This window comes from Pelecanus crispus, chromosome 3 (genome assembly GCF_030463565.1).
Source record: "Pelecanus crispus isolate bPelCri1 chromosome 3, bPelCri1.pri, whole genome shotgun sequence".
NCBI lineage: Eukaryota > Metazoa > Chordata > Aves > Pelecaniformes > Pelecanidae > Pelecanus > Pelecanus crispus.
Window position 1 is genome coordinate 99,609,086 of NC_134645.1, and position 22,625 is coordinate 99,631,710.

The following is a 22,625-nucleotide window of genomic DNA, read 5'->3' on the forward strand; positions in this document are numbered from 1 at the left end:
TAGCTCTGTCATTGTAGGTTAGGTCTGCTCTCAGAACACAGAACAGATTAGGCCCTTCAGAGCTGGTACTTGGGGGAATATCTGTTTTCTGTATCATACACAGGTTTGGAGGCAAGTGACATGCTGAGCAGTTCAGCTCCACAGAGATGGGTGCATTTTGCAGCAAGTTTGAAATTGTATTCCGGAAGTCTTGAGATTTAAAGTGTGTGTGTGTGTGTGTGTGTGTATATATATTTTTTTTTTTTTTTTTTTTAAACTAAAGGTATCTGGATCTCATTTCTGAATATACTGCAGTAACTTCAAGTGCTTGAGTCCTTCCACAAAGAGCAAAACCATGAAGCTACTAGAGTTGGCATAGAATTCTCACTGATTACATTAAGTCTAGAATACTGCATTTTGAATGATATTTCAAACTTGTCATTATGGGGATACCCCATAGAAATGTGCTTAACGCTTAAAATATAAATAATTTTAAAGCCAATAGTTTATGCATCTGTAATATCTTCAACTTCTTTAAGTTAAGCTGCTACAATTTAAGTGGGGTTGATGACTAATGCGTTTACATAGTATTTTCAAGAAAAGGGTAAGTTATTAGTGCTGTCTTATTAACAAAAGTCTCTGGTTAAATGCTAAATATAATCCTAAACCCCATAGTTAGATTAAGAAATAAATCAATTCTTTCTACGCTAAAGGTAGAGAAGGTACTGAAAATCAGGCTAAATTAGGTCCTCTATGGCACACAAACTTGTGCTTATACATGGCAAGATCAGTAACTGAAGAGCTGCAAAGTTAAAGTTAAATCAGTTTAATACTACATTGCAAATCTATACTAATGTTTCTGATCAAATATTGTTTCCTGCTGAGATGGAAGAACCTAGAGGCATAGAGAAAGTGGCACAGTTGCTCAAGAGAGCACATGTCACTTCTTTTTGTAAAATGATTGGAACACCCACTGTCCCGTGGGAGCCTGTAGGAAAATCAACCCCACTAGCTGCTTAAAAATGTTAACATGGCAGCCTTGTCAGTATTGTGATTGCTCACAGAAAAACTTAATAGAAAGAGTAATAAATTCAGCTCGATATAATGTCATGACTATTTAACATAAGACATGACTTGATTCTCAGCTCACTGAAAAGCAACTGTACTATTGCGCAAAATAAGATCCAATTCAAGCAGCTTGCTCATGGACCCATAACACGTTCACAGCTTCTTATTGCCATAAAAGCTGCTGATACTTACTTCTAACAAAAACTAAAATGTCATGAATGTGAGACAAGTGATACAGGAAATCACATGATGTAAAGAACCAGATGTCAAATATGCAGAAAAATATCCAATGTGCTTTTACAGTAAAGACTTCACCTACCACTGTCAACCTCATTAAAAGGCTAAACTTTATTTTGAACTCTGAAATATTTCTGAAGGAATGTTTATGATTAGCTGAATTGTTCAAATTGATAAATATTAACATACCTCAAATGAGACTAAAGGAATAGGTAAATGATATTATGCATTGATATGCATTAGAATATTGTAATATAAAAAATAAGAAAGGTTTTGGATGTCTTTTTTGGTTTTCAAAAGAATATAGCCACTTAAATATTTTTCAAACATATCTTCAAATAAAGAAAAAATCGAAAATAGCATATTACCTTTTGATTCAATAGCATACATTGTGGGTTCCTCAGGCCTTTGAGCTCAGATATTTTCCTGAATTTCATTATTTATGTATCTGTCACATTGCCTTTGTTTTCATTGTTTGCTCATACTGGAAATGTATCAGTAAGATACTGCGTCTTGACTTAAGAATTTTGAAGCTGGTAGATTTAATCCCTAATGGACTGTATTCCCCTGTCATACATACTCGTAGATCCCATCAGAATCAAAGGAAGTTTTATATTTGAAAGTCAAAAGTAAAATATGCTTGATTCCTATTTGGCAAATCATGCACTTTACAGCATACACACACACATGCACGCATGCACACTCTCACACATATATGCACAAAGAAAAGTCCTGTAGAGCTTCATGGAGTTCTTTAGAATTTATTCCAAGCTGCTCTGGAAATCTGTATTTTCAAGAAATGCACTGAATATTGTCCAAAAATCTATAACAAAGATACAGTATTTTTAAAGAATAATAAAACTACAGAACAATTACCATTTTGAATGAAATATACAGGACTTTTCCATAGACATTTTTAGGATATGAACCATGAATTATTGTTCAGGAACAATTATGTAGAAACTAACTGGTCCGCAGAGCTGGATGATAATGGTTACTTTAGCTTTCTTACAATGCCACAATCATTACAACAAAAGGCCTGTCTTAAAGGGAATTATTGCACAGGTCCCAGAGCTTTGGTGGGACTCCAAAGAATTAACTTCAGAATTAGGGTCTAATTCAGTTGCAGGCACTATCATCTATCAAATTCTGTTGATTAAATGTCCTGTTTACTACAGCTGTATAACAAATGGGTAGATCTTTTCATTTCAAATCCACTCTGCAACTCAATATCTTGAAAACTGTCCCATCAGAAAAGATGGCTTAAAAATAATTTAAAAAATAATGGTAGGGATTGCTATATGCAAGGCAAAGAAAGGCTTCCCACAAGTAAACAGGTTAATACTGTGGCAAGTAGAAATTTTGCTTCTGTGTTGGGTCTGCCAGAATTAGTCTTTCATAACGTTATCTAAAAGTATATCAGATGTTTGGTATGTTGGTTTTTTGGCAGGTATAGTCAATACAAAATGGTGTTCCTTGGATAGGTCCTATGTGAAACGCCTTAGTCCTGTCCCAGCAATATTTGTGAAATTCCCTGGGCCTTTCTCCACTCCGGTGCCAACACATACCACTGAATAAAACCCCATCATTTCCAAAGCACTGCAGGGTTTTAAGCTTAATTTCAAAGCGCTGCAGGTTTTTATGCTGTACAGCTCCCATTATAATCTGGGGGTATTGTGCATCTTAGAAAGCAGTGTATGGAAATTCTACCCCTAAATGAGAGTTGGGAGGGAATGAATCCCATATTTGGAATTAAAGAAACCAAAAGAACAGTACCCATTCTACTGCTCTTTGACAAGCAGCTAGTAAAAATGAAGAGGGATATATTTGCTAGTATATTCAAGCTATTTTGTGCTGAGCACTCGATACAAAGCAATTGTAAACTAACTGCTTAACCAGGCAGTGGAGGGTTTATGGCCTGTTTGCATTTTGAAAGGAATGCAAAGGAGCTAAATTAGCCTTCAGGCTTGATTTTCACTGTTTTTAACTTTATCTGTTGACTCGCACCTTTGTGTGCTGAGTGTGATGGTTTTCAAGTAGTTCTGCTGTTACACTGTACCTGCCAATTTGCAAAGATTTACTGGCTGCAGGTACAAGCCAATTGACAACCCAGTCTTGTTTAATGTTTTTCACCCAGCCCATACTTTAACATGGATTTTAAAAGGCAGATTTTAGTAAACATAGATACAGTGCTAGATACAGGGAAGTGACATGATGTTCTGAGCATCAATCTAATGTTCTCAATCTCTGACAGCACAGAGATAAAAAAAGGCCTCAGATCAGCCTGGAAGGTGGGTGTGTAATAAACAATCTCTTTATTTATTTACTGAGTTCAATTTTCTCTGTTTAAAACGTTTAATTCTTTTAACAGATCAAAATAAGAATTTTATAATGATAGATTTGTTTTTTAAAGGTAATATTAGTCATAAATTAATCAAAAAACACCTGGCCTACTTTAAAAGATGACAGAGTAGCTCAAGATACAAGTATAGGATGGAAGATAGTGACATTCAGTTTGCTAAAGGAAAAAAAAAAAGCTACATAGTGTTATTTCCTATAATAACATAAAGCCACACAGGAAAAGGGCAATCACATGACAGAATGGATGGTTTCATGAAGGGACTTCAGAACAAGCTTTTAGGTCATTGGGCTCTCTCGTACCCATGCACGAAGCAGTTTCTCAGTCCTGCTCTGTGCCGTGGAGCTGTCAGAGTGTCAGTGATGCATTAGATTGCTGTCTGGTTTAGGGTATAACTGCCCAGCTAGAGCTACTGAATTTTGAGTGGAAGCCTCTTTAATAATAATTCCACAATATGTAAAAAATACTATATACCGTATCCTTGCATAGTATAATTCTATAATAAGTACATAGTAATAGAATTTCTGCTCCTCACTGTCTTTTAAACTATAGCTCAATAACAGAAAGGAAACCAAAACATTTCTTACTGAGAAGCACAGCAATGGAGAACTGTTTGCACACAATGTATGGACCCTGGTACATGATGAGAGTCTTACTGAGCTACCACATCTCATAACTATACTTTCTTTCATTTCTCATTTTTCTATCTGAGGCAGAACTACTGCATTCAAGTGTTATAACTGAGCTTGAAACGCTCAGCTTATCCTCCCTGAGAAAGGGAATTTGATAATTTGAAGACAACAACAGAATATAGGATAGCCATTTTTCTACAGAGATTATCTGTTGAGAAGCTTGATAGTCAAAGCAGAGGAGAACTTCAACAGAGTGAAAAAGTGGACAAGAAGTGGAGAGGGACAAAGTGAGCAAGAAGATCTCTGCCTCTCAGGAAATGAAAGAGAGGCAGAAGAGAGGGGGAAAAATAGAACAGAGAAGGACCTTTCCATCTTCTAACTCGTAAATCCTTGAGGAAATTGTTTCTGTCAGAGTCCAGTTTGGAGCACTGGGCAAACCCTTCAACAGTCCAGGAACATGGTTGGCTCCTCTGTAAGAAATTACCTGGAAAAAAAACCTGCCTGACTGGTCAGAGCCACTAAAGATTTGAATACTGCAGTTGGATGCTTTCTCTCTTTCTTATGAGTTTCAGTGCTTTGCCATCATCAGAAAATTGTTCTCCAGTGAAATTCAAATACCAGAGAAACCTTGCCTGATTGGAAAGTAATGCCTGTACCCTGTAAGCTGTGTTCTCTATTTGAAAATGGAGAAGACCTGAATTTCCAAATGTTGGCTTTGATCATAATGTTGCATGACAAAGAAACAAGGACATAATATCAGGGAAGCCAAACAAAGGGAAGGATGAGGAAAGCCAGACAAAAAGTAGAAGATCACAAATCATAAAAGCAAGGCAAGCAATGAATGAAGAAGGAAGATAAAATAAATGAAGGGAAGAAAAGAAAAGGAAGGGGAACTCATGAAAGAAGAGACTATGCAATGACCATTTTACTTTCTTAATCTTTAATTTGAAAAGAGAATATTTTTTTCCCCATGAAGGCTTGAAGGCAAAATTTTCCACTCACTATGAACACTTCTTGCAAGAAGGAGATGGGAAAGGAAAATGCAGCCTTCAAAACTAGGACCTTTCCCTCCCCATGCAAACAAGGGCTGTGTAAAGTGGTTCTTCGCTCCTACCTAAATACAGCCTGGCTGGAAAATTCTCCCTCTCTCCTTTCTGACAGTCAGTGACAGACATCATACCTATGGAGCTCAAGAAACACCTTACTTCTGCCCAAGAATTGAGCTGCATTTTTCACAGTAATTAGGAAGTGAAATAATTTTACCGTGACCCTCTTCTCCATGAAGGCAGCAGTACCAGAGCTCAGTTTTCACAGGGAGGATTTTCCCTTGGACCAAGAGTTGGTGTTCAAGAGAAGAATGGGTACGTGTCTTGTCTACTGAACACTTTGGTCTGTTGTTCTCCACTCAAACTCTCTAAGGCCTGGAAGGCACTGCTTATAATTAAAGACAAAGTAACTGTATTGCTGGTAACACATTATCTTAGTTTTTAGCAATTTTTTCTTCCTAATTAGAAATCATTAACATATATAAACATTCTTTTGCCAAAGTGCTTTGTGCTCTGTTCCAATTTAGATTTGGTTATTGTGAAAGGTAAATAACTATAAAAATATTAAGCAAAATGTAACATTGCACATAAAACTCAAAGAAACATAGAAACATAGAGTCATAGAGTCATAGAAACATTTAGGTTGGAAAAGACCTTTAAGATCAAGTTCAACCATTAACCTAACACTGCCAAGTCCACCAGTAAACCACGTCCCTAAGCACCACATCTACACATCTTTTAAATACCTCCAGGGGTGGGGACTCAACCACTTCTCTGGGCAGCTTGTTCCAATGCTTAACAACCCTTTCTGTGAGGAAATTTTTCCTAATATCCAATATAAACCTCCCCTGGCACAACTTGAGGCCATTTCCTCTTGTCCTATCGCTTGTTGCTTGGGAGAAGAGACTGACACCCACCCCACTACAGCCTCCTTTCAGGTCATTGTAGAGAGCGATAAGGTCTTCCCTCAGCCTCCTCTTCTCCAGAATAAACAACCCCAGTTCCCTCAGCCGCTCCTCATAAGGCCTGTGCTCCAGACCCTTCACCAGCTTCGTTGCCCTTCTTTGGACATACTCCAGAACCTCAATGACTTTCTTGTAGTGAGGGGCCCAAAACTGGATGTTTACCATACAGCTTCAGATTGAAAGCAAATTCTACTGCATTGTTTTCAGCGTGCCTGACTTCAAATTGTTCCTAAGTAACGTAATTATCATTGACTGAGCCTAGGCATTTTATTATATACAAATTATGACTTATTAAATAATGCATTAGTAACATTTTAAAGGAAATAAAATCCCTTCAGCTATTTTAATTCATTAACCGCATGGCTAACCACATGATTAACCCCTGGCTCTGTGTCTCACTGAGTCTCATATTAAAAATTTGATGTATATGGGATGCACAGAATTCCCATGTAAAACAATATGTACTAAGAGATCATCTGCAGAAAAAAAATAGTATCTCAGTGGGAGAAGATTGATTTTTATCTGGCACAGAGCTATCTGTGTGGAATGCACTAAAATCAGTGAACATCTAAGAGCTGGGAGTTTCTTAGGGAAAATAAGAAATGTGCTCCACTCATTGTGATCACATGCATGGCCTTCTAACTTGTGACTCCTAACTTCTAACTCATAAATCCTTGAGGAAATTGTTTCTGTCAGAGTCCGGGTTGGAGCACTGGGCAAACCCTTCAACAGTCCAGGAACATGGTTGGCTCCTCTGTAAGAAATTACCTGGAAAAAAAACCTGCCTGACTGGTCAGAGCCACTAAAGATTTGAATACTGCAGTTGGATGCTTTCTCTCTTTCTTATGAGTTTCAGTGCCTTGCCATCATCAGAAAATTGTTCTCCAGTGAAATTCAAATACCAAAGAAACCCTACATGATTGGAAAGTAATGCCTGTACCCTGTAAGCTGTGTTCTCTATTTGAAAACAGACAAGGCCTGTGTAGAAGTCCCTGAATTTCCAGACGCTGGCTTTTATCATAATACTGTCATTTGTACCCATCTGTATGTGGAGTAGAAGTTGTGACCTTTCTTTTCTGGTATGCGTTTCATTGGTATACCAGTTTTTGAGGCCTACATATTTAACCGCTCTATCTGCTCAACATGTGGAGTGCTCAGTGGGTGACACTTTCAGACCAGTCGGAAGCTTCTGCTAATGCAAAAAATAAATTAATTCTTTGGTTCCACTCATGTGTGACTGTAATCAATAAGAGCAAAGTTTGTCCCCTTCACAGCACTACTGCTTCTAGTACAGCTTTTCCCTGTAGGCTATACTACTCTCACTTGTGCTGCTGGGTGGAAACAGGATCTTTTTTGCTCCATTTTACCTGACAGAGTTTCACGTCTAGCCTTCTTCCATCCACTGCTTCTGTGTACCAATCAACATTTCTAAGATTAAAATGCTCAGAAATGGAGGCCGAACAGTCTTACTATAGCTGAAGGTATCCTCACCCCTCCCTCACTCCATGCTTCTACAGGAGAGATGACAGATCTCGATATGCTGACATTGAGAACAGAATGCAAGGCTGATACATTTACTCAAGCTTTTCCCTGTGGGAGGGGCGAGTATGAAATAAATTGAGACTCTGACTGGAGGGAGAAATAAAATAAAGATGTTTATATCTGTTAATAAATCAAATTGAAAATTTGTTGATGTTGGAAATATTCCCAGAGCCTTAATGATAGGTTTATTTTTATCAACAACAACGATAATTAATAATTAATGCTACATGTCTCTCAGACACATCTTGGCAACTAAAATTAGCAAGTATAAAATGTTACATTTTAATTTGTATACTTAGCATGGCTGTCTCCTCCTACAAAATATCCCAGACTATATCCATGTCCGTCACGCCCTGGATGACATGATATAGACAAATTACCTTTGGAAGGTTTATCTGTATTCTCTCTGCTCCTCTGCTGGGAATTCCCCTAGTGAATATTCTGTGACCTGCACAGATCAGATAACTTTGCCTGCAGAGCCAGCCACTGAAATCAGTGCCATCCTCTGTACACACAGCAGCATCTCTAAACCAATTGTACCGACAGGTTTAGATCATTGTAGGAAAGAAATCTTCCCTTCCAGATGCCAGAAGGCACAAGATTTTGTAAATTTTTTATTTTTTACTGTACTTAGAAACTGGGTAATGTTTTATTATAGATCTATTCTTATATTTTAGAAGCTACTGAAAATAAAAGCCTCTAGTAGACCATGGTGAGAGAACCAGACTTTCACAGGGGAGTGTTGTGCATATGAGCCTAACAAGAAGTTTGGAGAAGAAATAAGCTAGGGACTGCACTGAAAGGCTACTTGCTTTGTGCATTCATAATCATCCATTTTTTATTCCCTTTACTTCAACACCACTTAGACAAATTCCTTCCAGAAGCTTAAGCTTTCATAGCGCACTAACAGATTTCTGCTCACCAGTTTCTAGGGGAGACAAGTGAATCCAAGTGACCCAAACCAGTCCTTTTAACTGACACATGATGACAGGTTTAAATATAGAGAACAGAAGGACCATGAGCTGAGATTAGCAAAGCCCATATGAATTCTTATTATTTCACACTAATACTGCATAACACTGAGATACCAAGGTCTGGTTGTGCTGGGTGCAGTACATACATATCCTGAATGGAAATCCTGCAAAGTGCTGCTTTGACAAAGAAACCTCAAAGTGCTTCTTTGGCTCTGCTTCGCTTGTCATACCTATTCACTGAAGTATTGAAACTTCAATGAACCGAGAACTCCAGGGGCTCAAACACACAATCAAGTCATCATGGCATAACAAGTGTCAGCTGAGCTATATCATAACTTGTGTGCATGCTCCTAGCCATGGCAACTGCAAGGCAACACAATTTGGCTTAGTTCTGATTCATTTCAGGCTTTGCATTTGCTACTGGCAAAATGTGTGCACAGGGATTAATGCCACAATTTGAAGCTTTGAAAGCTTCCTATCTGCGATTGACAGATAATTTCCTACAATTAAAAAGACATGTTTGATTGTTTAATGGGTAATGTTTAACTAGGACGGATATGTTCTTTAGGTATTTATGGAATGTGATCGAGTCTTCTCACTAAGGTTTAAAACTCTGACTAGAAAATATTTTTACTGTTGCTAGATACTATTGTTCTTTCCAAAAGGAAGAATCATAGAATCATAGAATCGTTTAGGTTGGAAAAGACCCTTAAGATCATCCAGTCCAACCATTAACCTAACACTACCAAGTCCACCACTAAACCAAATAAGGGTATAGTAGTTCTCTCACCCGCGCTGCAACCAGTCACCTGCGCTGCTCCTAGGTAAAACACATACTTTATCGTAGAGTAATCCTTTAGAAATGAATTGGAAACAGACACTTGATCAGGTTTAAACTCTTACAAATTGGGTTCTGGAACGATTTTATGGGATGAGGTTTATGAATAGCTACAAGAGACAAACTGAGTCTAGGAGCAGTTCTCATCCATCATTAATACTGCCTTGATATTGAGGCCTATCTATGATTCCTAGCAAAACTATATTTCTTCCATTGTAGTACAACTGCAATGCCTTGTGGGATCACTCAGTTCAGTGAAATGTTATTACTATTCTGTGTTTACTTTAAAAGATAAGCAGTGACAAAATGAAGGTTTTATAGCAGTAATTAAATTGCTAACACTCAAGCCAGAATTCTGATTGACTTGACATAAGAGGATATGCAGTAAAAGACAGAGACTTGAAAGCCCTCTTAAATATAAGAAGTGTAAAATCTCTATGCAAATAACAAAAGCTTTATAATTAATCCCATCTTTTTAAACCCCAAGTTTCAATAGCTGTAGGTTCTGACACATTGGACTTTGTTGTCCTGTATGGTTCAGCTAAGCTTGTTAAGGAAGCCATTCTCATTCTAAGCCTTCACCTAACTTTAAGTGGAATTTAAAAAAATAATAAATCCATTTAGATTTCCTAGCTTAAAGAAATTATTTAGCAAACATGGGATAGGTCGAAGATGTGACTTTTTATGAAATAAAGAGCATAGAGCACAAATTATATGCCATGCTACTAATTAGAGACAGATATGTAATCACTTACTAATGGAACAGCATTTTCTGCCAACCTTATTCATACTTCCTTCCAACTGCTGGACTCCTTGTGCCAGATATGTTTCAGTTTTCTTCAGAAGGGAGAGATACTAACATGTTTTCCATCCTGTTTTTAAACCCAGAAGTCTAGTGCAAACTGAACTTTCTTGACATTTCAGAAATTCTATCAGTTTTAACAGCTTGAGGCCTTTTTATTACAAACATGTACATTTCCCTGCAGGGTTCTGGAAATCTCACAATTACATTCATTAAAAATGTCCATGATTATAGCCAAATGCATGCTTTGTAAATTTACCTTTACAGTTTCCTTTCAACAATTATTCTGAGCATAATTTTCTATTAAATTCCACAAAATGCCTACTTATTCAGCCACAATGTCATTTTTACATAAATTTTGACAAAACCATCAAAAGAGAAAACACAGTTACTGTCAAATTTTTCAGTACCAGGTTTGATGTCTATGGTGTGACTCATTGAGACTCAACATAATAAGTATGTATGTCCATGAAAACAAATATAAAAAGGTCATGTTTCAGCAGCAGTCTAAAATTAGAGGCACTACATGCATTTTACACTAGCACCAAGATGATCTCTGGATACGTAATTTTGGGTTCCTAACCATACCTAGGAGTCCCTTTATTTGACAAGCTGAGCACCCCTCCCATCACAAAGTCCCGCTGTGATCTAGAGCATCTAACAACATTGCTTTTTTTCATGATGTAATAAATATGCTCTGACCACACCTAGTGAATGCTGACTTCAATTAATTCAGCACACAGTGATCACCATTTTTTCCTCAGGAAAAAAAAAGCAGGAAAGATCAGAATTTGTGTGATCATCCTTGGCTTTCCATCTGATTGTTGGTCTCTATCTAGAACAGAGATTCACATCCTGCTTGTCCCACTTCCTATGAAATTTCACCTACCATCACCCTTTAGAGGTGCTAGAAGGTGGACATAGGAAAGACACTCTTATGTGTTTCCTGTTGAAACCTGGGTGCTTGTAGCCAGGCAAACAAGATTCATAGGGAAAGAAAGAAACAAACTTGTGATCCAGTCTCATCCCACATTATATTTTTTTTTCTCCAAAGGCAGACAAATATAAAATGAATAAACAGGTCGGGACATAGGTACTGGAACCCAGACCTTAATCTTAGCACCTGAGAACAATTATAATTTTATGGGAAGTTTATTTTGGCCATGACCTAAAATCAATCAAAAATGAAACAATCTAATAAGGTTCAGGGTAGGTTAACTCACAAGTGCCCAGGGCAGAGCCTTTTGTACTTCTGGAGCAGTTGGTTTTGGCTGCTGTTCAAACAGCATACTCGACGAGTTTGATTGAATCTAGCAAAACATCATTCACTTTCTTTTTTCAGTTGCTGCAAAAGCAAGAGGGACTCCAACATAAAAAGTCAACTGATTCATTAGCAAGCTCTGTTTTCAGAACCGAGTCTACTTCAGCCATAAGTAACAAACACAACCCCCACGATTAATTTTCATACTGACTCCTAAAGCACCTCTAAGCCTGATTTTCCCAACTTCTATGTGATACTATTTCTGAAACGTTAAAGTAAAAGTAAACGTAGAGCTAGAGAATACTTTCATTCATAAGGATCACAGATCACTGAGCCCCATAGCTTTTACAGAATGAAGTACATAGTGTTAAGGAAAGAATACTCATTTTACAGCTTCTGATCAGACCAATCTGAGCATCAGACCAATCCAATGGTCATTTCCCTTGTAATGCTCTCATTGATTTGACTGCAAGACATAGGGGTCTAAAAAACTCTGACCTAGGAGAATACAAGAAAAAAAAAAAGTGGAACTGTACAAATGAACTTCACAGTGCATGTCAAGGTTAAACCACACCATATGTTCCTGAAAATACGCAGACACAACAGGGAGTTGTAGGGAAGTATAAATAAAATCCAGTACAATAGGTAGATAATCTTTTGCACAAAATTTACACTATTGTTCCTTAAATGATAGTCTTTTAAAAGACTTTGTGTTTTCTAACATGTTTCATTTTGTTATAAAGAGTGATGGAATAATTATTGTAGAAGGGCATAAGATTTATATTGCATTTATCTCAGAGTTGTATTTTTTAGTGTATTGTTTTACCAGATATCTATATCAAACATATCTTACTGTGTTTATTTCTTTTGTGACAAATAGATTATATGCCTACATTCTTAGAAATGGTAATCCACATAGGAAAATCCATATAGGAAACTCAGCTTCTGTACTAGAATGAAAATAACCAAGTAGCTGAATGCTGATTTTTGGTGTTGCTGTTATTACTTAAACTGTTTAGTCTTGTGAAGTGTATTGCTATTGTATCTTCATTTAAAAATCCTTTTTACCATTGTACTTAAAGTGTTTATGGTTTCCTCTTTCTTAAAACTAAGGTTTCGTAAATGAAAAACAAGAACATTTAACTGTTTGTAGGTTGGTCTACTTCCCATTGACTGCTTTTCCATTTCCACTGAAATTCAACAAATAAGCAAAAGAGAAGTAGAAAAAAAGGTGTGAAGCCCAAAATAGCTGCTTGAGTCATCAACAGATTGTCTGAAATTATTCAAACAGGTGTTTGTGAGAGAATGAGCTATTTTCCTCAGGGCTGTGGGGGTGAATTCTAGAAGAGAAAAAAATACTCTAAACAGGTCCTGAAGAACAAGGAGGAAAAACCCCACCATTTTGGGAAGAGTAGGACAGCAGAAGGTCACCTCAGGAAAGTCTGAGGTCTTTTTTTTGCACTAAGGCAGGACAGCAGAGGCGCACATGCCAGCACCAAGTCCAGCACCACAACCAAGGAGGAGGGAGTAGACTACACCTGTGCAACATTCCTCAGCTCATGCGTGTAATGTGTGGGTGTGTGGGAGAAGACCCTCACCAGCTGAGAGACACTAGAGCTGGCACCAGTGTGAGTCATGGGTCAGACACAGTCTGTCTTTCACAGGTAAACCTTGGTAAATTTTGGATTCCCAAACCAACATCACTTTTGCTTTTCAAAATAAAGCTCATTAAAATGTCTCCAACAAAGTCTCTCACAATACTCTTGTAACCAGGTTAGGAGGTCACAGTTGGATGAGTGGACAACAGATGGATAAAAAACTCGTTTGATGGCGGCTTAGAGTGTAATGACTAATGGATGGCAATTTACCTGGAAGCAGATAACAAGCAGAGTAACATGGGTCTATCCGGGATTGTTTAATGTCAATGATCTGGAGTAGGCAGTGGAGTGTTTATTCATATAGTTTGTAGATAACACCAAACTGGGGGACTAGTCCATGTGGTCACGGGCATGGCTGCCATCCAGAGAGACCTAGGCAGGTTTGAGGGATGGGCAGTGAGCTGAATATGAGACAGCAGAGTCCCCTGGCAGCACAGACAGTTGACAGCATCTGGGGCTGCATCAAGAGAAGCACAGCCAGTAAGTTGGGGGATGGATTGTCCTCCTCTGCTCAGCACTTATTAGACCATATCTAGAAAACTGTGTCCAACAGAATTGAGTTGCCCAATGCACGGAAGACTCGATGAACTGGTGTGGATTTAACAGAGGCCACCAAGATGCTTGGGGGCTGGAATACTTGCCTTGTGAAGAGAGGCTAAGGAAGGTGGGCTTGTTCAGCCTGGAGAAGACGTGGCTTCAGGGGCATCTAATAGCAGCCTGTCAGTGCTTATAGAGAGGCCACTGAGAAGTTGAAGCCAAGCTCTTCACAGTGATGTGTGGTGGGATGACAAGGGACAATGGGCAGAAATTGAAACAAGAGGTCCAGACCAGCTATATATGGAAGAACTTTTTAACCATGAGGACATTGAAGCAGTGGAGCAAGTTTCCCAAGGAGGTTGTGCAGTTTCCACACCTGGAGGTTTTCAAGACTTGACTATATAAAGCCCTGAGCAACCCCTTCTGACCCTACATCTGACCCTGCCTTGAAAATGAGGTTGGACCAGATGATCTTCCAACCTGAACAATTCTGTAATTCTAAAGTAGCTCACAAAGCTCTTAAAAAGGTCCTGGGGATTGGAGGCAGAGAACACAGGCTGCTAATATCTACCCAATTTCTTCCCTGTAACCCACTTACAATCAAAATGTCTGTTTTGTTTAGAAATAGCAAACCGAATGATAAAGTTGACGTATTTTGAGAAACAGACTGGCAGGCACTTCTGAGAAGAATGCTACCTTCTCCTCTGAGGCAGGTAACAGTAGCATGAATGACAATGTTTACTGATCTTGGGTAAGAAAGATCTGCTCCCAGAGGTTCTCTTGAGAATCTAAAAGCAGCTAGTTAATACAGCTAATGTTAACGGGTTTTGTCAGAATTTGGCATGGTAAAACAGCATTGCTTAAATAGACCTACTCCTGTAATAGTTATTCAGTTAAGTGGGCTCTTCTGCAGTTAATTTTTTCTGAGTTCCTGAATACGCAGCAGGCAGATGTGTGTGGTGCAGTGCACTCCAACTGCTGACCTATTTATTGGTGTGTTTCTGTGATGGCTGACCCATACCAGAGGCTCTGTGGCTCAGCTGTTCAAAAAGCTGTTACACAAAGTAAGAGATGACAATCAGCAGAGTAGGTGTTAATTTGGAAGTTGGGTACTGGCAAAAATGGAAGGACATATTTTCCTGGGCTTAGCTGCTTAAATGGCTGTATTCCCCTGAAGTTCTCTGGGCAAGACCTGAAATACGGAGTGCTACTGCCTGACATACTAAATTCCTTACTTCCTCATTGATTTTCTAACACAACCTTAATGCTGTGTTAGCATCATTTCTCTGTTCATTCCATCTGCTCTTAGGTCTCCCCTGCTGTTTCCTAGGAGATATATTGCCATGATGCCTGCATCTGTAAGGCAGTGGCAGATATGGGGCAAGAGCCACATGGTTAGAGGCAGCATTAGTACCACCTGAACATTTGCGGGGTTCTCAGGGGATCAGCCACCCACCATTTCTCAAAACCTGAGGAAGCCCTAGTTACAGAGTCAGCTGCTTCAGAGTACTATGGGAATGGGATGCCATGTCTTCTCAACTCCTTTCCACTTCCATTTGCTTCTTTCAGCCTAGAACCTCTATTAAAAAAAAAAAAAAAAAGACTAAAGTGGGGTTATTTTTGTCCAGTTGGCCTATTCAGTGAACTTTCTAATCTTATTATCTACAAAATTTTATGGGGTTTTTGCTTGTTTAAAATGCATTTGTCAAAACTACTGATTGTTTATGTCATGTGGTCAGGACATACCTTTTTCATATCCTTTCAGGTATGGTCTAAGAGACAAATTCCAAAATGTAATAGCAAGCATAATAAACTGAATATTGCAATTAAACAGGGATGACACAGAATATCAGGGTTGCTAAATCTTGCCTTGTGCCTTAACATCTTCCCTGTTCTTCCCTTGGTAGGCACACATAAACCTGACTATGGCTAACAAAATGTACAGTCTTATGGCATTTCTAAAAACATGCTTGTTTCTCACAAGTGACCCAAACTCCAGCAATGAACTCTTAAGTACACTTGGAAACAGATAACATAGAAAATAATTAACTTTTGCCCATATGTATGAATGTATGAATTCTATGGTTTATTTTAAATTGTATTCATCTTTGTTTTCTTCACAGGAAAAATAGGTAAACAAGAATTGTTTACATCAAACAGCTAATGTGTTTTTATTTAGGCAGAACTGTGAAAAAAACAAGGTATTTTCTGAATGTATGCAAAAGGGAAGAGAATTTGTGAAAAAATCCACATGATATTAATCAATAACTAGAGAATATAGAATAGAGAATCTATTCATTAAATGGGATCAGAAGCATAGTAAAGATTTATAGCTTAAGCGTTAAAGGTCCACATATAGAAGAAATACAACCATTTTTCTTGATGGCAAGAACATTAGGAAACATAATATAGCAAGAGTTACCTTACAGTGAAACCTACAAATCACTGATAGATATTTCCTCAAAGAAAACTGTCAGTCTCTTCAAAGTAAATTCGTAATGTTTTTGTAGATGTTAGGGACATCTCATAGTATTTGTGAACTATCAGACATTTGAGCAGTGTAGGTTATACATGAAAAGTGTTACCCTTCCTTTATTCAGGAGACTTAATTTCAATGTTAGAACTAAATTCAGCTGTTAAAGGGCTATCTCCAGTGTATCAATTGCATATCCTCAAATTTAAATATGATTATGTGGCTAACATTTAACACTGAAAAGAAAACAAGAGACAGAAAGAAATACCAAAGTAAATTAATATGTTTCTCATGCCTAGTATAACACCAAGTATATTTAAACAAGATACATAATTAACTTCATAATATACTTGTAAATTCAGCCTTCAGCGACCTGTATTTCAAAACAGGATCTGACAAAAAAGAAATCTCTTACACAGTCTGAAACATTAAGAAGGCTTTGAATAAAGTTCTGCATTTTGAAAGGTTTGGGGAAACATACTGAAAAAAGCAGAACATTTCTCAGCTGTGTCCTTCAATAAAATGCACAACACGTTTGGCTAAGAAGGAATAAAGGAACAAGGCTTTTCTGTTGACAAAAGGCTTTTTTGCTATCCCAGTCCAAATCTTCCAAGAGAAACCATACTCCCTTCCATGCCCCCATCATGAACTATTCTAAAACAAGCTAAAAGGCCCCCATGACCTAGATCTCTGGTCTGATGCTGGTGTCCTCAAGTTACTGAAACTGGAGAAAAATTAACTTTTTAACAGGGAATATTAGAAATGGAAAAGCTATGATCACTTCAAAGAATTTAAACTACTTCTACATGTCCTCTGTAAATATTTTGTCCATTTCTGCCTGTGGGAAATTGCATGATCTTTTTTTACTGAAAAAAGGCAGAACTTAGTTGAACCAAAAAGAGTGCAATATTCAAACTCACTTAGTCTTCACTAAAAAAAGGTTTTGTAAAAACATTGAGGATATACTCCGTGTTCAAAGAGTAGAGCTAAACCTAACACACTAAGTATCTATGATTTACATAAACCAGAAGGAAAATACCAGAAAACGTGCACTTATCCAGATCAAGAGACTCAATATTTTTTTGTTTGTCACAGATGCCAATGGGTGTACTAAAATGAACCACAGAAAATTCCTGGAGATTGAATAGCATTGAAATGAATAAAAGTAGTTGGCGCAGTGTTTAATGCAGATAGAGAAAATGACAAATTGCAAACAAACTGACAATATGCTATTTGTTATAAATACAACTTTGGTATTCTTAATTTACACACTGTTCAACTTTAAACTGGAATTCAGCTTTGATGACATTTACAAGCACCTATTCTCAAAGGGAATATGCACAAATATAGAGCTGGGGACAATTTAAACTCAGAAGCAAACCAAACTAAAGCATGGAAAATAGGGGCATTCTTCAACTTTGTGAATATCAGCAGCATCATACGGACATTAACTATGTGCCCCAATAATATGAGAATAGTGTGAACATAAGAATGAGAACAGAACAGAGTAAATAAACTCTCAAACTTGGCATATCATATAAAAACATAAACACCACCTCAGCCTTTATTCAGGAAACAATTTCTGCTGACTTGAATATTACATTGTCTTGATAAAATATTCCCGAGATTTCTCCCAAAATTTTCAAACAAAAACTAAAACCCCAAATAGTTTATTTTCTAGTAAATAATAAAATCTCAGAAACAAATCTAAAACGTTTTTCATCTTAAACCATAGGTAAGGACCTGATTTTCCTCCTAAAATTCCCATTTACAGATTTAATTTTCCAGCTCAGCAAAACGAAAACATAATTTTTCCTACAGATGTCAGTATTGTAATCTAGATCTATGGACTAAAAATCAAGTACTGGCTTCTTCTGGTCACACATGATCTTTGAAAATAAAAAATTCAGAACTTTAATTCAAACATATCTGATGCCAAAACACATCTCTACTTACAAACATACTGAAGTCATACCTGGATCTGATTGCTTTAATCTGAATAAGCTTTTGCTAAACACTGGCTTTAGCTGGCCATTTTGTTGATGGTGAATTCACAGGCTAGCCTCTTGGAGCTACAATATATTCACATATCAGTGGACATAGTGATAAAAGGATTTTTGGTCTGTAACAAGGAATATTTTCCTCGGTATAAAAAATGTATTCTGTCTTTGATCCATTAGAGGTACTCCCTGGCTAGAAGCTCCCAGGTGGTACATGTATCAAAAGCAAGATGTGGACTGAGAAAGAAGACAAGTGTAGTAAAAAGTGGTATTTTAGCATCATTTTTCAGGCCATATATTCAAAATGCAAACTTTGTGTTGTGTTGGTTTTTTGTCTCAATTATTTCCTCTGAACATCTCCATTTTTAGGATCTGCTGTTCTCAGAAATAAGTCAATATAATATCTCTGTACTTTCAGGAGTTCAGGAAGCTGAAGTGAGGGAGTTCAAGGAGATTAAGATTAAAAGAAAGGAACTGTATTAAGGGCATGTTTTAGTTCAGAGTTCCCCAAGTCAAGCATCAGAGAAAGGCTGCCAGCATACCTAGCGAACATGTTGTCAAACACAGTTGTTCTGATGCTTTCAAACCCTGATTCCACAGTGGCAATATGCACAGGAACTTTCAGCTACTTAACCATATTTTTTCTTGAAATATATAATAAAGTAATATATATATGACTATGCATATTAGTGCTGAAATTCTAGAGAGGCTTAATCCTTCCTCTGCACTCTGGCACTCTTAAGTTGCTTGCGCATTTCTCTCTTTCTTTCCCCTGAATAAAATCTGCAAGAATCATATAGGTTTCTTCTGCAAATCCATATTTTGTTCTTTTGCACCTCTACATACTTTCAAAACTTTAAAACACATGAATATCTTATTTTTAATGATTTTGTTAAACTGTGTGTTGGCAATGACTATGTTTTGAGTATGTTTTACAAAGTACAGCTAAGTGACTTGCATTGAGTTCATAAGGCTTCTGGCAGCGAAATTTCTAAGCACTTATTTGAAAAGAATAAATGATTCATTATAGATGTGTTGTAGAAACACCAGTTATCCTATAGCAGATGATGAACATATTTCATTAGATATTAGACAAATTAAGATGAGCAGTGCATTATGTAGTTTAACGCAGTGGGATAAAGAATTACTTTACAGATACTTGCTCACTCCAAAACTTAACAGCATTCTATCACTACTGCCCTATTCACCAATTACCTCCTATTCCAAGCTATCACGTAGCTAGAGTTAATTTTAAGCAACCACTTATTGTCACTTCTGAAAGTTGCCCAACATCACTAGGCACTGGGTGATGTCTCAGAACACTGACTGACACAGACCTGCTGTACAGGAGAGGGACAAATGACAACTGTTCAGAAAGAGCCTGAGAACAGATTCGTAATAAATCAGCAATATATCACTAAGTAAGGTATGCAGGGTTGTTACTTTCTTCTAGCTATATCAGTCAGAGATTTAACAGTTCCGTAGCTTGTTATGATGTCTGTTTCTGCACATTTTCAAGAGTAGTACTCTAACTTCTAAGCAATTTCTACTTGCCTTTCGAGTACCAGTGTGTTAATAAAAAGACAAAAACACTGTAGCACAATCCTATTACAACTATTATAACGAACCAGAATTTCTGCTTTTGATGTTGAGTCTTTGAACTTCTTTGCTTTGAAATTTAGTCATAAAACATACACGTCTACCACAGAGAACACAGCTTGTCCAGAGGGAACAATACCAAAAGGGTTTTTTGGAGGGGAAAAAAAAGACTATGAAAAATGGTAAATATTTTCTCTTGTCTGCTAATATTTTACCAAAAATGCCAAGTCCTATGAGTGTAGGACTAAATGGATGTAATTATTTTAAGCTAAACACAAATAAAACAAAGATATCAATATTTAAGTGCAAATGTAATACAATCCATCATCATACCTTGTTATGTGTCTGAGTTTGTCCAACCAGGATAAGGATATTTGATGAGATAATAGACAGGCAAAAATTGATTAGAATTATTGACCTCTCAGATCTGATGTACCTGTTCAGATAAACAAAGAGAGGGTACAACTTTTCTAAAATGAAAACAAATAGTAAGTCATACAAAGCTTTGGCGCAATTCTTGCATTGAATATTGGAGATACTCTGAAAGGTAAGCACACCCTTTCAAGTCCTGAAAAAGTGTATCAGGGAGCTATTACATTACAAACATAGGAACAATGGTATTTTGATAGATATTCTGCAGTTCCCTCTTAATATCTTGGTATATTTTAAAAATCATCTAACAATGCTTCTTTTAAAAAACCGCTGGCAACATTGTTCTAACACCATACTGATAATAACGGGCTTGCATGCATCCATGTCAGGAACTTCTTATGCTATCTGCTAATCCCTGGGAATATCCACAGCTGGCATAGACCACTCACAATAACTAACTTCAGCAAAAAGATGGTGATTTACAAAAACAGAAGTTCTGGTCCATGATGCAAAAATAAGATGCAAGTTGGTTGATGATACTATGGCAGCACATTTTGAAACACGTTACTGGGATAATGGTAACATTAATCTTGAAGTTCCACCAGATTTACCAAATAGTTTGTATGAAGAAACAATAATACTGTAATATTTTTGTCTTCATAAGACCTAATGCGAAAAAATAGCTAAGTTTGTACAGAAAGATTAAATTACAGCAGTGAGTATCACACACTCTGTCTTGCAAACTTATTGTATTTATTTTACAAGTACACTTAGGATGAAGAAGTCAAATACTCTTATCATCTATTTCCTTACGAGATGTAAATGTTCCTGTTTTTCTATATACAGCATTTTATATGCTACAGGACAGAAAGAGAATGATTATGGTTTCAAGAGAAGTACCTTACTGACTTGATTTTTAGAGCTGCTAACAGAGTAAATGTTGACTACTGAAGTAAATGAAAGTTAAGGGTGCTCATTTCCTCTGAAGACCATGCCATATGTTTATATATTCTATGACCTATACTATATACTTCTCACTGGAGCTTAGTTAATATTGCTGTCTCCTCCTGAGCTGTACACCCGTAGCTGACACCCTGAGGAGCTCATAAGAAAGGGTGCTGAACCCATGAGAAATGCTGAGCTTTGGACATGAAATAAATTGTAGTCCTTTTTGCTCAGCTATCAATTAAGTAATATAGCATTACATTTTTTAGTTAAGAAGACAGAACAACCCTGATACCAAAATGCACATTTTTCCTTAAGATATAAGAATGTTGTTAAGGATAGTTTTGTGTGTTGGCAAACAAATACAGGAAGTCTAGTGCCTTTGTCAACACAGTCAGTATGTACTTTCTAACCTGTTAACTATGGATTCACCTGGGTCAGTCCCCAACACTGAATATCTATGGACTATAAAGGATCTTAGTAGTTGAGTAAATACAGTGCAAGCAGGAGTAAGCTAGGACTTAATTGTTAAGCTGGGAAGGTTTTAGTTCTTCTGCCAGCCCACTGTTGATGAAGGGAAGGGAAAAGGAAGGGAAAAGGAAGGGAAAGGAAGGGAAAGGAAGGGAAGGGTGAATATTTGACTGACACAGAATTTATTTTTTCAGTTTGAATTTTCAGTTGGGGGGATCAAATCAATCAACCATAAAAGAATGCTTACACAGGCCTTCTTCAGAGCAGAATGCCTCCACCTCATATCCCTTCTAAACAGGCCCTGCTATTTAAAGGGAGCGTGTGTGTACCACAATATAAATACAGACATAGAATCATAGAATCATAGACTGGTTTGTATTGGAAGGGACCTTTAAAGATCATCTAGTTCCAACCCCCCCTGCCATGGGCAGGGACATCTTCCACTAGATCAGGTTGCTCAAAGTCCCATCCAATCTGACCTTGAGCACCTCCAGGGATGGGGCATCCACAACTTCTCTGGGCAACCTCTTCCAGTGTGTCACTACCCTCATCGTAAACAAATTCTTCCTCACATCTAATCTAAATAATGGAAAAGACCAGTTCCACTGAGCATGACTGTATTTCCATCCAAGTGCTAAATATATCAGGGAGCACAAAAATAACACTATGATTCTTCAGATGGGAATTATATCATGAAATACTTTCATTCTTAGCTTTGACAGACAAGAACTGATAATTCTTATACTCTTTTTGTTATAACTTATGTAACTAGATATTCTATATTTATTACATATATGTCTAATCTTGTGAGTCTCTGTAGCTACACAGGAGAGTGAAAGAGAAAAGGATATAAGATTATCTAGCTGC

The 22,625-nt window shown here is 37.3% G+C and overlaps 1 protein-coding gene across 1 annotated transcript in view; it reads right to left on the bottom strand.

The window, feature by feature from the left end:
* Positions 1-22,625, bottom strand: part of ADGRB3 (adhesion G protein-coupled receptor B3) — a 479,906-nt gene that overhangs the window by 76,580 nt on the left and 380,701 nt on the right. The window contains exon 18 of the mRNA XM_075707045.1: positions 20,304-20,406. Within this exon, the coding sequence (XP_075563160.1) occupies positions 20,304-20,406 (103 nt within the window). The remainder of the gene's footprint in view (positions 1-20,303; positions 20,407-22,625) is intronic.